A 17,099-nucleotide genomic window follows, 5' to 3' on the forward strand; every position below is an offset into this window, starting at 1 on the left:
GAAGAGGAAGCACGGCAGGCACAGTACAAGCTAGGAGTTGATCCGACGGATGGTGGCCAACAACGAAGCCTACAAAAAAGGGAACGACGTCCACAGACGCCAACAACATTGAAGAGGCGCAAGAAGGACTTTCGTCCTTGAACTGGCCCCAACGACCAGCGCGACGAACTGATCCTTCGACGACGCCTTCAGGAAGGTGGATGGCGCAGGCTGCGCCACCGCTGCCGGCCCGAAGCGAGAAGCTGGGCAGAGTTTTCACCCAGGAGCTTGTTCGACCACGGTAGCTGGGGGTGTCCCCTGGCCCCGGCCACCGGTCCCCAAAGGCGTAGGCCCCGGTCAAAGCCATGGCCAGCAGCCGCCAGCCGCCAGCCAGCCGGACGCAGGAGCCCCCAAAGCCGCCAGACGTCGCGGGCATGCAGGCCTAGCTGAGCGCCGGCGCGAACGGGGAGTGCAGACCCGGCCGCAGCCACGCCTCCGCCCGGCAGCCGCCCCCGTGAGCCTAGAGTAGCGCCGGCGGGGCTGTGCGTGCAACCAGAGCAGGCGCCCCCAGTAGCCACGACCACCAGTCTGCGCAGGCAAAGCAGGACGCTGGCGCGGGTGCCGCCGCCGTGCAGGACCACGGTCGCGGGCGCCGTCGTTGCACAGGCCGAGCCGGCCGCGACCAGAGGGCGAGCTGACCGTAGGCAGAGGGCATCGCCGCTGACCGGCGCGTAGAGGACGCCGGGACCTCCAATCCTCCGTAGAAATGCTCCCCGTGCACGGATCCGGCGCCTAGGGTCCCTGATCCGGCCAAACACGCAGGAATCGAGGGATCCGGCGCCTAGGGTCCCTGATCCGGCCAAACACGCAGGATCCGGCGCCAGCGTGGAAGTTAACGCCTCCGTCTCCGCTGACCAACGGCGCCCGCAACTGTTCGTCGGCTCCCCCTCGTCCTGCTCCGCTTCTCCTCCTTGTCCTCCTCCTCGTCCTGCTCCGCTTCGCCACCGTCGCGGGCGCTGAACCGCCTCTCATGCCAGCCTCACATGCCATTGCCAACCTCGCACTGCTCGCACCGCCTCTCCACCTGCTGCTGCTCCTCCTGAGCCCTGACCGCGAGGGGAGGGCGCTGAGCTACCAAGGAAGCCGGCCGGAGCGGGTCAGTCAACACTTGTTGTGCTGTGCAACCAAGGAAGCTAGCGGCCTAGGAGGAGGATCGAGGACGGACATGTTGGCGCCGCCGCTGGCCGTCTAGGAAGCTCGCTCGCCGCAGCAGCAATGGATGGCCGGAGGAGGGGCGGCGGCAGAGCTACGGCGGGTGCGGTGGGGTGGCTGCTGCTACTGCTGCTTCTCGCCTCGCTGTGCGCCCACTCCCGCGGGCTCAATGCCGACGGGGTGCTGCTCATGGCCTTCAAGAACGCGGTCACCGCGGACCCGCTGGGCGCGCTGGCCAGCTGGACCTACAACGACGCCGCACCGTGCGCCTGGAACGGCTTCCCGCAGCCTAACACCGGACCGGCGGCGGTCAACGTGACCTCCGCCTCCGTCGACGGCAACGGCAACGGCAACTCCACGCCCACGCCCGCGCTGAACGCCGCCGCCGCCGCCGCGGCGGGCGAGCTCGGCGCGTCACTGGCGGCGGCCACGATGTCGCGGGTCATCAGCCTCATGCTCCCCAACATGCAGCTCTCGGGGACGCTGCCGCTGGACCTCGGCCGCGTCGAGCACCTGCGCCACCTCGACCTCTTCGGGAACAGCCTCAGCGGTGGCCTGCCGGCCACGCTGCTCAACACCACCGAGCTCCGCGTGCTCTCGCTCACGGGCAACGCCATCTCCAGCGAGCTCCCGAACACGGGGGCGGCGGCCTACGCGCGCGGTCTCCAGGAGCTCAACCTCTCGGGCAACGCGCTCGTGGACCGCCTCCCCGCCGCGTTGTGCAGGCTGCCCTACCGCGTCGTGCTGGGGCTCGCCAGCAACCGCTTCGCCGGCGAGCTCCCCATTGGGGGCCTCGGGATGTTGGAGCTCGTTGACCTCAGCGGCAACGGCTTCAACAGCTCCCTCCCGTCGGACTTGGGGGGGGCACGACTCCGCCTGCTCAACGTTTCGTCAAACAAGCTCGCCGGCGCGGTGCCGACCGAGCTGGCCGCGCTCGTCCTAGCGAACGCGACGGTGGACCTGTCGCGGAACAACTTCACTGGCGTGATCCCACAGGACGCCCCGTTCGCTGCGCAGCCGGCGGCGGCGTACGAGGGCAACCCGAACCTGTGCCGGCTGCCGCTGAAGCAGGCGTGCTCCATCCCGTCGTCGCTCTCGAACCCTCTCAACGCCACTGACTCGCCGCCGGCGTTCGCGGCCATCCCCAAGAACCCCGCTCGTGCCCCGCCGGGAGCCCCGAGGCAGCCGCGGCCATCCATTAGCAGGACGAGGGGGAGCTGACGAACAGTTACGAGCACCGTTGGTCAGCGGAGACGGAGGCATTAACTTCCACGCTGGCGCGGTGATCTGGCATGACACGTCAGCGAAAATGGCAAAATATTAGTCTGGTTACTGTTTTCTCGGACAATTTTGTAATTGGCACGATAAAGTTGGCAAACGGAGATGCAGCCACCGTAAGAGTGGTAAATAGTTAGATCTCCCAACTTTTAAAGCCGTATGACCACTACTACCTAGCTTTCATGAACCATCTGAGATTGAAACTGATTCCTATGACCACAACTACCTGTATGTAGATTGTACATCTATCACCGCCCTTGCTGAGATCACACGTTACGTGCTGCGTATAGCATGGTTCCTCGCTCCTCCTGCAGAGTGAAGTATGAGCTCCATGCCCTGACCTCAATGCTCAGTTGCTCAACTAGGTTACCTTATCACACGGAATGACGGAAGAACCAAACGCAACGCGCAAAACTCACAGATCAAGATGAACACATTACACAAAACTTGCAACTGATACTGAATCTTGTGCTCTGCGACGTGAACGTTGGGGATGCCGTCCAACATCTTCTCTTTGGGTTGCTACCCAAATATCACCCAAGTCTAGGCGTAGCAAACTATAATTTAGAACGAAGGGGTAATATATTTAATTTAGGTTTCTTACTGTATGAAGTAGGAACATAGACTCTTGGATCACGTTACTCCTCATCTCACTCAATTGATCAAACGATATATAACAGGACCATAATTAAGACACAAACAAAACTTGTTTCTACTGACGGCAACGATTACTTAGGCCAGTCTCAATGGGGATGTCATGGGAGTTTCACCTCCCAGTTTTCAAGACATGATATTAAGAATGAAACATGGCCTCTCAATGCACAGTTTCATTTCACGGTTTCATATGGTAGCTTTAGCATTTAATTCGTATACTGTGTTGGGATCAAATGTTGTATGCAAACTACGTAGCCTTTTACGTCAGTTTGCACACTTAAAAAATAAAGTTTGCACGGAGGAAAGAAACAAGTATAAAAAAAGATTGACATCAGATTTCGATGGCAAAATAAAACGCCTATGCAAAGTTCAGCAATAGAGACGGCTAGGTAACATTTAACGTTTTTTTCAGTAGCCTATATTCAGTCTGAAAAAGCATCAGGTGACCACCTAATCAACGAATGGAACTGTTATCAAAATAGAATGACAAGCATCAGGTGCACACAAGAATCAGGTACTCTGAACTCATTACCAAGTGACCAAATCAAATAAAACGGTTGATATCAAATGATCATAGATCCTATCAAACCATAGATATGCTGAAGCGGATACAATGCCATACTACTAACTGTCAAACCATGGAACTGAGTGGTTCTGGGGAGCAGAAATGTACTCTTCTCTGACAAGAGAGAAACCATACAAGCATCAGGTGCACACATGAGCTTTCGGTTCAGATAAGAGAGAAACCATACAAGTATGGCATTGTATAACTCTGGGAGATTTCTGGACAGTCACATTCACACATGATAAAATATAGATAACACTCAACTATATTTTCATTTTCATTCAGATAAAATGCACATAGATTTTCATTTCAGAGATAAAAAAATTCAGATAGCCTCTCTCTCTCAATTCACTTAAACATTCAGGCCAGTAGCAGCAACCATCACTGTAACAGAAGTTAACCATATGAGCTACAGAGCTAAGCTTCGAGCAACCATCACTTCATATGGTTGTTTTCACAGGATTCATATGGTTGCTTTCACCCTGCAGAAACAAAAATAGTTGAGCATGAGCTCTCAGCCTAAATTGCAGCATTTCATATTCAGAGATACATGAGAATCACTTGTAGAAATTCAGAACTAACCTTAGTCGACAAACTATTTTTCTCAGTCTTAGATATTCACTGGCTATATAGTGCAGTATTAAGTCTTAAAATAAAGTGCTGCATTCACACATATATAGTGCTACATTCACACATATATAGTGCTACATTCACTGGCTATATAGTGCAGCATTAAGTCTTAAAATAAAGTGCTGCATTCACACATATATAGTGCTACATTCACACAAATATATAGTGCAGCATTAAGACTGAGAACTAACCTTAGTCAGCAAATAACTTTTCCTCAAGCTTACGTAATGCCTTTTCTCGGTTAGCCTTTTGATCTTCAGACATGTGACTTGTATCTTGATTGAGTAAGGAATTGTAGACCTCAAACATCCTTGCTTCCTTTTGCTCCTTTGCTGCCTTCAAATTTACGTTTTATATCTGAATTTGTGCTTCCATAACCTTTTCGCACTCCACCTTCCGATCTTGCTGCACATCGATAATTTTCTCAATATTGTTCCTAAGGATCACAATTCCTTCCATAACATTATCCTTCTTGCGCTTTCCACTAAGCTCAGCCTTTGCTGCTTCTCTACCAATGGGACGTGACTGTTCTTCTGGAACATCAACTATCTCAGTCTTGTCTTTCTCTTTTTCTTCAAACTGTGCACACCATTTGGGCTCCTCTTTTAATATCTTCCACCAATGCACCAACGAAAAACGCTTTCCAAACCTGCTTTCATATATCTTCTGTGCCTCTTCCTCTAGAATGCCGTCGGAGTATCCGCTTGTATGCATTTGAGTTACCTTAGTCCAAGCGTCATTGAAATCAGTGATCGATGACTTCAGGCGTGACCAGTGAACCTTCAATTGGTTTATTTCCCTTCTACGCTTCCCATTCCCTTTCCTGTTAAACTCCTCGGTGATTTTCTTCCAAAATGTATCAAATTTCTTGTCATTACCCCTAACTGGGTCTTTTGAAACATTCAACCAAGCACTGGCCTACAAAATATGAAATAAAAAAATATGAACAAATCAAGTATTGTACCAAACATTGGCCTACAAAAAGGAAAATAAAAAACTGATCAGTTACCAGCCTCGTTTCTTCGTCATGAGTCCAATATCTTTTCTTTACTGACCTATTTGCCTCACTATTCTCTCCTTCCTCAATGTCAATAGTCATCGTCTCGTTTGTTGAAGTTCCTTGTTTCACAGCTTGGGGTGTTAATGTTCCATAGGCACTTGGTGGTGGTGGTGGAGATATTGGGTTCACGTTAATAGTCTGACCAACAAAATGAAAATTTTCTCCTGCCATGTGTGGGTGCGGCGGATAGTATGGTTGTTGAAGGAAATTTAAAAAACCACCAGGTGGATAGACCCTGAAGTATGGTTGCTGCAGGCATATTCATCAAAACAAAAAATACTAAATGTCAGCACAACAAATGCAGTATAGTTAACTGCTATATTACATAAGAAAGCATAGTTTCCACATTACAGCTGAGCATCTCCTGCTACTGCTTATCCAATGTTAAAGGTCAAGCAGGTATGCAGGCAGCACTTCCCAGTCACATAAGGAAGAGAACCCAATTAGACAGAAAATACACTACACATGTAGTTCAGCAGTATCCAAAGTTTCAGACAGAAAAGGACACAACGCGATTTTCACATCAACCAGGCCATGATACTAGACTTCACATATACAGAGACAGTCTGGAGGTCAATGCTGATGGACACACACAAGCTCTACAGGGCTATGGAAGTATGGATCTATGGCAAGTCAGATACATACATTTCTATTTGTATGCAGGCTGCACTTTCTACATTACTAAAGTTATGGAAATCTACAAATTCAATGAGAGCTGAGCTTGAAACATCAGCATTAGAATGTGCAAAATTGCAATTATCATTCTCAGATATAACAGATTCACATATGAGCGCCATACCAATCACCAACTGAATCCAGCAATGGCTTCATATGTTCATAACACCATTGCATCTCACCACAAATATGATATGACAAGCAAATCTAGCATGTTTACACACCAACAAGACAACCAAATATTAGACCCCGTGATCAAATCCAACTGCTAAGCATGGTAATTACAAAGAAACATCAAATCCAACTGCTAAGCATGGTAATCAAAAAGAATTCGTGTGACAATATGGACAGGATTTCCACTGCTTTCAAGATCCGGACCTATGGAATTCACAAGAGAACCGAACCATACAAGAGATCCGGACATCTCTACACATCGAAATCATCGAAATCACCGTGGATCTAGGGCTTACCGTGGACCAGGGAAGGACGAAGGCACTGACTCTAGGGCGGACGGTGTTGGCGGACCCGGTGGCGGCGTTGGGGCGGACGGTGGTGGCGCAGCAGGGGCCGACGGAGAAGAAGCCGGAGGGGCCGGCGGCGTAGGAGACAACGCCGTCTTCATTCCAAGGTGGTTGCCTCCGCGCCGAATCCCTCCGTTGACTCGCCGCCCGGAGCTACGCGGGGAAGGAGGCGGGAGGAATCGCACGCGCGGGGAAGGAGGCAGGAGGAATCGCGCGCACGGGGGGAAGGAGACGGGAGGATTGGATCTTGACGCCTGGAGGCGGGTGGATGAAACTATCCCTCTCAATGCGGGTGTCGTGGAGTTACCGAGACCTTGGAAACGGAGCTGGCGAGTGTCGTGGCCATGAAACGAATTTATTCTCTCTTCTCACCATTTCATGCAAAAAGTGTTCCCATGCTGATGTGTCACCCTAATTAATGTACATGATACTTCCATAACATCCCCATTGAGACGGGCCTTAAGAAGTAAAGTAACAGGAAAAGCTATATATCTTGATGGGTAGGCAGCACCCAGAAAGAATTCCGAAGAAGCTCCGGAATGTCTGGGCACGGCCGCACGGCCTCCAAGCTCTGCTCATCCAGGTCGTAGATGCAAAGCAGCCCACCGTCCATCTCCTTCAATATATTAGCTTGCTCGCAGCCAGACTTATTCGTAATAAATCAGCACCAGCCGGACAGCTCAGAAACCAACCACCTGAACATGCTGATTGTGATTGAAGTAGATGCGGTTCCCCTTTATTCCGTACTTGCTCGCCGACACAAGCAGCTGAGAGTTGGGGTAGCTCAGCAGGAACGCCCTATCGCCCAGGTCCTTCACCTCACGCGGAGTGGCGGCCCCTGCCCCTGCCCCTGACAGGTGGACCTTATAGACACACACCGTCAGGACCTCGGGGCTGAATTCCTTGTGGCATATGTGTACGTCGAACGGCTCGCCACGTGACGCCACCAGGTGCCCCCGGCGGCAGTTGCATCCCTCCGGGAACTCGGGCTCCGGGTAGTCGACGAAGCTCAACTCCGTCGTCGCCTGCGACAAGTCGACGACCCCCAGCTTCCCGGCCTCCGCTTCGAAATAGAACTTGCCACCCACGGCGGCCATCTGCAGGATGACCAACGACCCCGGCGGCGCGTAGTCCGGCGGCGGCAGGATCCGGTCGCCGATGTCGTAGTCGTGCGACTTCCACCCGCCAACACGGCAGTACCGGAAACTGGGCTTGCGGATATCCAGTACGAGAACGTGGCACGACGCAGCGGTGGGCGCGTCGGAGAGAGAGCACTTCCAGTCGTCGCCGTACTCCGGTAGCTCGCCCTCCATCGCAGGAAGGGAGACGCGCTCGCCGGTGCGAGGGTCCCACAGGCGGGTAGTGCGCGGCGACGGCCCGGGCGCCACCAGGAGGACCCACCCGTGCGGCGTCACGTAGTAGTAGTCCGCCAGCTCCGGCACGACGCCTGCGTGGAGGCTCTGGTCGCCCATGATCGTACACGAGCACAGGTAGGGTGCCAAGCGGCGGGCGGCTACCGGCGTCGGCGGGCACCTATCCCCCATCGTTGATTTATTTGGCCGCGCCGCTTCTTCCTTTCCAACGAGAAAATTGGAAAGATTAACTCTTCGATCACGTTGATACTCGGGTGGATGACAAATGAGTCCATCTATATCTATGAATATGGATGCAGTGTCAAATGTGTAAACGATAAATGTTTCGAGTCCATTTTTTCGATTGTCCCCGTTCCAACCGGAAGGTGATTGGAACGAGCGGTAGCGTTTTGTAGATGCGTGCGTAACCTGCTCTGCTTCACCCGACCGGCCCGAACTCAAACCCCTGTGCCTTGGAAATTTTTCACAAAAAAAAAAAACTTTCTTCTGTCCCGCCCTCTCGTGTCTCCTCTGAATGCCGACTCCAGGTAAAGTACAACTCTTTGCACGTCCGTAGCAAGGATTCTTTTACTATGCTGCGTGTCCAAGACTTGTGGAGGAGTCGTGAGTTCTGGCAAATAAAGGCTTGTTTAGCAGCGCTCCCTTCGGCTTGGACCCATCCGTTGCATACACTTTTGTCCGTGATTACGCGCCATCGGCGCCATCCTTTCTCCCTCTGCCAAAACTCTCTAACTCTCTGTCTCTCGTCTGTGCTAAAGTGAGCACTAAATAATGACACAATATAATACCAAGAGGCAATCTAAAATTAATACAACCTCCTATGCTAGATCGGCCACTAGTATGGCTATTTTTTTCCTTGCCATGCACCCACCTTCCATAATTTTGAACTGAGTTCAGCAATTAGAAGGATCATGTATGTAAGTGCACCCACTTGACAAGTTCTTGAACTGAGTTGAGCAATTAAAGAGATAATGTATGTAAGTGCACCCACTTGCCAAGTTTATGGCCCTATTCGCTTTGCTGAAAAGCCATGGCTGAAAGTACTGTTCGCTGATTTGTTGTGAGAGAAAAACATTATTTGTTCGCTGAAAATAGTACGGCTCATAATACCAGCGAATAGGGCCTATGTACTAAATATGCATTTTACTCTCTTTTTTTTAAAAAAAAGAATGAACAAATGAACAAAGACGCCTATCATTCAGAAAAATGATGGATCCACCCTCCCTGCTTGTAATATACACATCTCCTGGTAATGTCAGTGTCTCCCCTCAGATTGTCACTGGATCAATTAAGGTTTGATCCTCTTGCATTCCTCTTATAGTTGAATCGATTCGCAAGTGCCTCCCCTCATATTGTCACTAGATCAATTAAGGTTTGATCCTCAGTCTTGCATTCCTCTTATAGTAGTTTCGATTCGGAAGGTTTACGAGAGAATTCTAAAGAGACCATCTGGGTTGTCTGCATGAACCTGGAAGGAAACATGCAAATAATCAAATCTTTTGGTTTGCACCTTTATAGTAAAAAAAAGGCGGATGCCAAAATACCCAGTGTCCAGCATCTTCAAGCACGTGCATTTCAACTCCTCCACCCTCATCAGCAGCTAATTCCTCCGCAGTATGAATTCTTTGGAGGTCTTCAAGAGCCCATCTATGCAAACTTCGTTCAGCTTTTAGAAAATTAATATGAACACCCCTTGGTACATTCTCTACAATCCTCCTGAATGGAGCAGCATTCCATTAGTCACACAACATACTTTCTTTAGATGATCTCAACTGGCATCGCTGAAGATTTACCATAAGTTAGTATCCTCATAAGACTTGTACATCTCAGAGATGCCATTTAGGTCAAAAGTCCATGAGAAGCTTGAAGATGATCGCTGACCCAATGGACTGGTTCGACGTAGATTTGTGGCCACCCACTGAAACAAAGAAACAACACAAAAAAGGAATACATGTTGACTGTTGTTTCATTGGAGACAACAAGATAGAGTAGCCTGAAAGGGCATCTCAATAAGCTGTTAACCATACCCGTGCAACATCCACAGAAAATTGTCCTTTAACAAGAGCATCGACCACCTCCTGTTTTGAAGAAACCTGAATTTCAACAATAAAATGCAAAAGAAAAATGAATCGTGAAGCTGTGACAGGGCACCAAAATGTATTGCCCAGTACAAGTTTTTAAGATACTTCTTAAAGTTCAACCTGCTCAGGCATTCTTCTGAGAAAATAAGTTCAGCAGGGTGATCTTCACCATCTCCCCCGGCATGAACTTTGCCAGGAGTAGCATCAAGAACCCATACCTTTTAAGGAACATAATACCAAGAAAATAAGCATAAAAGAGAAGAACTAATCAATGCAAACACATTTCAATCACACCAACAACATTCAAAACAAGAAGTAAAGCTCACTCTAACAGGACGAGCAAGTGGTTTTGCAGCTTGTTCTACCATACTCAAGGCCACTGCAAAACTCATATATGAGTACCAGTATACATTTTAATTACTTTTGTTGTAAAGCATGACATTTATAAAAGATAAAGACATATATTAATAAAAACCTTTTCCGCCAAAGCTGTGACCAACCAAAACCCGAGGGGTTAGCCTGAGCTGCACTATCTGTTGGATTTTGATGAAGCAAAATATAAGTAAGCTAAAAAAGGAGTGAACAACCGAGAAATAACAAATAGCACCAAATATAACATATAAGTTTTAAAACAGGTGTAGTGCCATGCCACCAAATCACTTTGTCATTTACTTCATAGTGATGATTATTAAATTACAGGAATCTCAAATCTGCATTTTGTCATATGACGCTGATGCATGTAACATAACATGAAGGGTTAGGTCTGTCTCCAAATGCATAAAGCTAGATTTGCAATAAGATGAATATGCAGATATTGCGCAAGCACATTGGACACAGATGCAGTTTGTTTTCAAACAAGCTACACATCTTGTTCTATTGATAAAAAATGAAGATTGAAAACATGAGAAGCCATGGGGCGAAGGCATAAATAGCCGACGCAAGAAGCTACAAACCAGCTTTAGAACATCAAGAGCAGTTGAGGCAACAGTGTGTGGTCCACGCTCCTTAATTGATGCTGAGTCGCCATGACAGCGCAAATCAACCAAGAGGAACTGCATAAAGAGAAATGTCAATCATTTTTCATATATGCATTGTAGAGCAATTCCGACCATCATCAGAACGATAGATATAATGACCTGCCACATTGGGAATTCCTGAGCCAATCTCTTCGCGAAAGATCCTTCACAGACAAATGGTTTGTTAGTCACGTGGTTCACAATCAAAACATAAAAGTATCACGTATGTTCCTATAACAAAATACGAAATGATACACTATGAAGACAAATTATAAGCACATATTGAGGACCTTCTTTGTCTCTTTGCAGACCTACATTTGGAGACACTCGATCTCTACAGTTTGAATTTTGGAGTCATTACTCTAATTCCAAAGATTCAAAATGCCATAAAAATTCAGCAATATCGACCAATTTGCGTCCTCAATGTGAGTTTCAAGATATTCACAAAAGTGGGCACAAATAGACTGAATACGGTTGCCAAAACAGTGGTGAAACCAACACAGTCGGCCTTTATGCCAGGTAGGAATATTATGGAAGGTGTGGTAATTCTCCACGAAACCATCCATGAATTACACTCTAAGAAAAGAAACGGAGTCATTTTCAAAATTGACTTTGAAAAAGCATATGACAAGGTCAAGTGGTCGTTCTTACAACAGACTTTGCGTATGAAAGGTTTCTCACCTAAATGGTGTAGGTGGGTTCAGAATATGGTCTCTGGAGGAAGTGTGGGGATTAAAGTTAATGATGACATTGGCCCATACTTCCAAACCAGAAGGGGACTCCGGCAGGGTGATCCTATGTCACCTATCTTATTTAACATCGTCGCTGATATGCTAGCTATTCTTATTAATAGAGCAAAAGCGGATGGGCAGATAAGTGGAATTATCCCCCACCTGGTTGATGATGGTTTATCAATCCTACAATATGCAGATGACACCATCATGTTTCTAGACCACGATCAAGAACAAGCGAAAAATCTCAAACTTTTACTATGCGCCTTTGAACAATTATCTGGGCTCAAAATTAATTTCCACAAGAGTGAGATTTTTTGCTTTGGGGCAGCCAAAGAAATGGAATCCTTCTACACTGATCTCTTTGGCTGTAAAGCAGGGGAATACCCCTTCAGATATCTAGGCATCCCTATGCACCACCGGCAACTCCTTAATTCTGAATGGAGAAAAGTTGAAGAGCGATTCGAACAAAAGCTCTCATGCTGGAAAGCGAAATACTTATCCTATGGGGGACGTCTAGTACTGCTTAATTCTGTATTAAGCAGCCTACCCATGTTTATGATGTCTTTCTTTGAGATCCCAAAAGGAGTTATCAAAAAACTCAATCATTTTAGGTCGAGGTTCTTCTGGCAAGGATCCTCAGAGAAACATAAATACCGCCTTGCCAAATGGGATATCATTTGTCGTCCCAAGGATCAAGGTGGACTAGGTATTCTGAATTTACAACTGCAAAATAAATGCCTACTAGCAAAATGGCTAGTGAATCTCATGAACACAGAAGGCATATGGCAAACGCTATTACAGAATAAATACCTAAATTCAAAAAGTTTATCCCAGGTCACGGCAAAGCCAAATGATTCACATTTTTGGAGAGGCCTCATGCATATCAAGGATGAGGTGCTGGCAAAAGGTTCTTTCGATATTAAGGATGGAACCACGGCTAGATTTTGGGATGATGTATGGGTAGGTGCTAGGCCTCTGAAAGTTCGTTATCCATCTTTATATAATATTGTGAGAGATCCTCACGCTACAGTCTCAAAGATAATGAGCACTAGCCCTCTGAATATTTCTTTTAGGAGGGCTCTGGTGGGTAATAAACTTACAGAATGGCTTAGTCTAGTAGCAAGTATTTCTCATGTCGAACTAATAAATGGATCTGATCATTTTAGATGGAGTTTAACCAGCTCAGGTTCATTCTCAGTCAGATCCATGTATCTCAACCTTATAGATACAAATACATCTTTTCGGCATAGGAAGATTTGGAAGATAAAAGTTCCTCTAAAAATAAAAATTTTCCTCTGGTTCCTACAAAGAGGTGTCATTCTTACCAAAGATAACCTGTCTAGGAAAAATTGGAAAGGGAGTCAGAATTGCGTTTGTTGCAATGGGAATGAAACTATTCAACACTTATTCCTGGACTGCCCTATTGCCATAATGATTTGGAGGATTATCTTCTTTGCTACTAGTTTAACTCAACCTAGATCAATCAGCCACATGTTTGGTAACTGGCTGTCTAATCAAAATAAAAGGATTAGAAATTTGATTTGGGTGGGAGTGGCTGCTATGTGTTGGGCTATTTGGAGATGCCGTAATGATGTTGTTTTTAATAAAATAAAATCTAACTCTATTATGCAGGTCATTTTCAGGGGAGCGTACTGGTTACGCTTCTGGGCCCAGCTGCAGCGTGAAGAGCAAGCTAAGGACGCGCTCTCCACAATAAGCAAGAAATTAGAAGTTATTGCTCTAGAGATATCCAATAACGGATGGAAACAATTTTATTGTTTAAGTTAGCGTCTTGGTCATGTTATAAGACCTTGGCTTTCTTTTTGGTTTTATCATTTTCTGTAATTTTGGGCTGTGTACATCTACGGATGTAGAGGCCGGATGTTTATCCATTATCTAAAAAAAAGGTATTGATTTGTCCATAAACGAATTCCACTGCACCTGAAGTTAAAGTGTTGAATTTGATTTATGTTGATTGCACAAAAATATTTCAACATCAAGCTAGTGTTACAACTAATGACAGATAATTTGCGTGAATGCAAAACTTACAAGGTTCCCTTGAACCAGATCATAGGCCTGCAGATGAACACAAAACATTTGTCAGCACAAGGGAAGAGGACTCATCCCATACAAAAATACTCTGAAAGCTTCCATACCAGAACTCCACCATGCTTGTCAACATCAGGCTGGTAAGGAATTCTTGTGTCGGCCAAAGCCATTGGAGCACAATTGCATGGAGGGCATCGCAAAGGACTTGAATTCAGACTAGACGATGTCAACAGACAGTTATTATGGAAATTCTCCTGAAACCAAGAGGCAAAGGTATAATCACAGTGATAAGTTGAGATTTCTGCTGATGATACATAAATCAGACAAATTTGGACAACTGCATTAGCGGATGCCATCACGCAGGCAAGCCAATATTCATTTAATGTCATCTTCAACATTGTACTCTCTTCATCATAACCCTAATTTAAGTCCCAGATCTCCCTCCTATTGCATCATATGTCTGTTTTTGTTCTCTCTTTTTTTATTAAAAGTAGCAAGACATAACAATAGTGGAACTAGTAAATATGAATAAATGTGTGTTAGCAACCCAACTCGATTGACTAATAGATAACTCGAATCAAGTAGTAGGGATACAAGACCTCAAGGAGAGGGAGGTCTGGAATCAGCAAGGGATAGAGAGGAAGAAGAACAGTAACTAGTAAGGGTAAAAGGTAATCTCATAATTTCTCCCCCCCCCCCCCCCCCCCCCCCCCGGTACTCTTGGCTTGTGCCTTTTGTACACCGGCGCCCAGCCACCGAGCAGCCTTGGCCCACGGCCCATAAGGCCCAGCAACACTTGCTTCCTGACAATGTGGGATCTGAAATATTTAGTTATAGTCAAAGTAAGAAATGATTTTCTGTTTAGAGCCCTCCTTAAAACTAAATAAACTACAGTGATTACTACAGCAAACACATAAAATTGCCACAGAAGAAACTAATGACTAGTCACTAGTACGGCCATAAGAAGCAATGCTAATGATTTGTGAGTCCATGATCATCAGTTCCATTACCCCAAAATTCCCTCCATTCTAGTGCCACTATGTGACAAAAAAAAGATTTGGAGGCAAATGAAATCGAGGCAATCCATGCTATGAAATCAAAAAATCCAGCTGCCAAAATGTAAGAAATACATCAACAAACAGTTTGTTTGCTTGAATAGCAATAGGATTGTACAGTGAAGTGACCTAATTGCATCTGCATTAGGCAGATCACCAATCCACCACCCACCACCTCACACCCTCAAAATTGCACCAAAACCTCGCGTTTAGCTCCAAATCCAGCAACGCGAGGCGTTAGCACCCATAACCCCACCAAGCACTAGCTCCTAGCCTCCTACAGCAACCGACCACGACGACTAAACTGAACGCAGCATGATTCTGGGCACCCGGAGCGAGCGCAGGCAGAGCCGTACCTCGCAAGGCCGCGCCGCACGAACCCTAGCCCCGGGTCGCGGTGCGCAGAGGCTCACGGCTCCGAGCGGAGCTCTTCTCGACGGCGCGGAGAGAGCGCGCGCGCCACCGCCGACATCAGATCACCGGGGAGCGGGGTCAGCAAAGGGGCGCGAGCGAGTGGGGGCACGCGCCGAGACGAGCCAAATTGGTGCTTGTTTTGCTCGCAAATAAAAAAGGATATTGGGATTCGTGCCATTATAATATTTTTGATGTCAAGAGAATTCATTACTATTTGCCTATTTTGAAGTATTCTATTATAATTATTCGTTTTCCACAAATATGCCACAGAATACGTATGAACACGACCCGAACTCAGCTGTGGACGTATACGAAGACATATACTTCATCGCAACCTCTCTCTCCCCTGTCACTGACACTCGGGTCACACATGTCATCTTCTTCTTCCTCCTCTCCTCATCTTCCCTTGCTGAGCGCGTCGATGGCGATGGCGAGCAGCAGTAGCAGTAGCAGTACACGACCGAGCAGCAGCAGCAGCAGCACGCGGCCGAGCGGAGCTCGTGGCCTGGGTGGCTCGCACCTCGATGCCGGCGCACCGCTCCTGCTCGCGAGCACACCCGCCCGCAGCAGCCGCTCGCGCTTGCGAGCCCGGCCTCCCGCACCGACGCCATGGCCCGCGGCCCCTCGCGCCTAGCTGCCGGCGGCGCCGCTCTTGCTCACAAGCCTGACCGCCCGCTGCAGCAGCTCGCCCTCACGCTCGCGAGCCCGGCCGCGTGCTCCGTGCGCCGCCTAGTTCGCCCAGGCCACGAGCTCCACTCACCCGCGTGCTGCTGCTGCTTCTCGCCATCGTCGTCGACGCGCTCAGCAAGGGAAGATGAGGAGAGAAGGAAGAAGAAGATGACATGTGAGGCCCACATGTCAGTGACAGGAAGAGAGGCTGCGATTAAGTATACGTCTTCGTATTCGCCTGCAGTTGGGCCAAGGCAGTGTCTATACGTATTTTGTGGCATATTTGTGGAAAACGAAAAATTGTAATGGCATGCTTCAAAATAGACGAATAGTAACAGCGCAAGGTTTTTTTTATCGGCCGAAATTCACGGAAATTTCCGAAATTTCCTTTCTATCCACAGGGTCCGATAAAATTTGACATCGGCCAAATTTTTCCCTTCTTTCCTGCTTCCACACATACAACCTAAATTCAGCCGTGCGACAATCCCACACTATAATGTTTTATTCTTGTTTTTATCTGTGAACAAGTGATGTTTAATAGCTTAGGAATAGTTTCAAGTCAAATTCTACGGATTTTTTTAAAACAATTTGATTTTTTTTTAATTTGGTCCGATATTTCCGATATATCTTGCTTATCCTATTTATCCATGATCTCCGATAAATTTTTATTTCCGATAATGAAAACCTTGAACAGCGGTTCTCAAACATCGAAAATTATAATACCATGAATCCAAATAATGCAATAAAAAAATGGCCGGTTTGTTTGGTCAGTTTTGTGGTGTGGAAACATGCGGAAAAAGGGTGGAGGCGGATCGTTTCGGCTGAACTGGCTTATAAGTCATGGCTGAAAGTACTGTTGGCTGGTTTGGTGTGAGAGAAAAACACTATTCAAACTGTGGATTATAAGCCAAATACGAGCAAATAAGCCAAAACGAACATGCTAGAGGCTGGCGTGTGGGGCCATGGAGTACTGCCAGGTGGGGTCGTATACGGGAAAAGTTGGCGGTGTGTGGTCGGCTGCCGCTGGTCCTCGCGTGCGTCAGCCGTCAGTGCGTGGTGGGGACGTGGCGACCAGACCACAGCACCAGGGCCATGCTGAATGTCTGGGGCGCGGCCCGGCCACCGCGCCCGTCC

General features: G+C 47.6%; 1 protein-coding gene and 2 pseudogenes across 1 annotated transcript; 1 reads left to right on the forward strand and 2 right to left on the reverse strand.

The window, feature by feature from the left end:
- The first annotated feature begins 1,254 nt into the window (after positions 1-1,254).
- Positions 1,255-2,412, forward strand: LOC136455493 (probable LRR receptor-like serine/threonine-protein kinase At4g37250). Its single transcript, XM_066455497.1, has one exon. The coding sequence runs from the start codon at positions 1,255-1,257 to the stop codon at positions 2,410-2,412; it is 1,158 nt and encodes a 385-aa protein (XP_066311594.1).
- A 2,098-nt stretch (positions 2,413-4,510) lies between these two features.
- LOC136455494 (uncharacterized) lies at positions 4,511-8,046 on the reverse strand (annotated as a pseudogene).
- An 891-nt stretch (positions 8,047-8,937) lies between these two features.
- LOC136455495 (uncharacterized) lies at positions 8,938-15,907 on the reverse strand (annotated as a pseudogene).
- Between the last annotated feature and the right edge of the window lie 1,192 nt (positions 15,908-17,099).

This window comes from Miscanthus floridulus, chromosome 5 (assembly GCF_019320115.1).
Source record: "Miscanthus floridulus cultivar M001 chromosome 5, ASM1932011v1, whole genome shotgun sequence".
In the NCBI taxonomy this organism is placed as follows: domain Eukaryota; kingdom Viridiplantae; phylum Streptophyta; class Magnoliopsida; order Poales; family Poaceae; genus Miscanthus; species Miscanthus floridulus.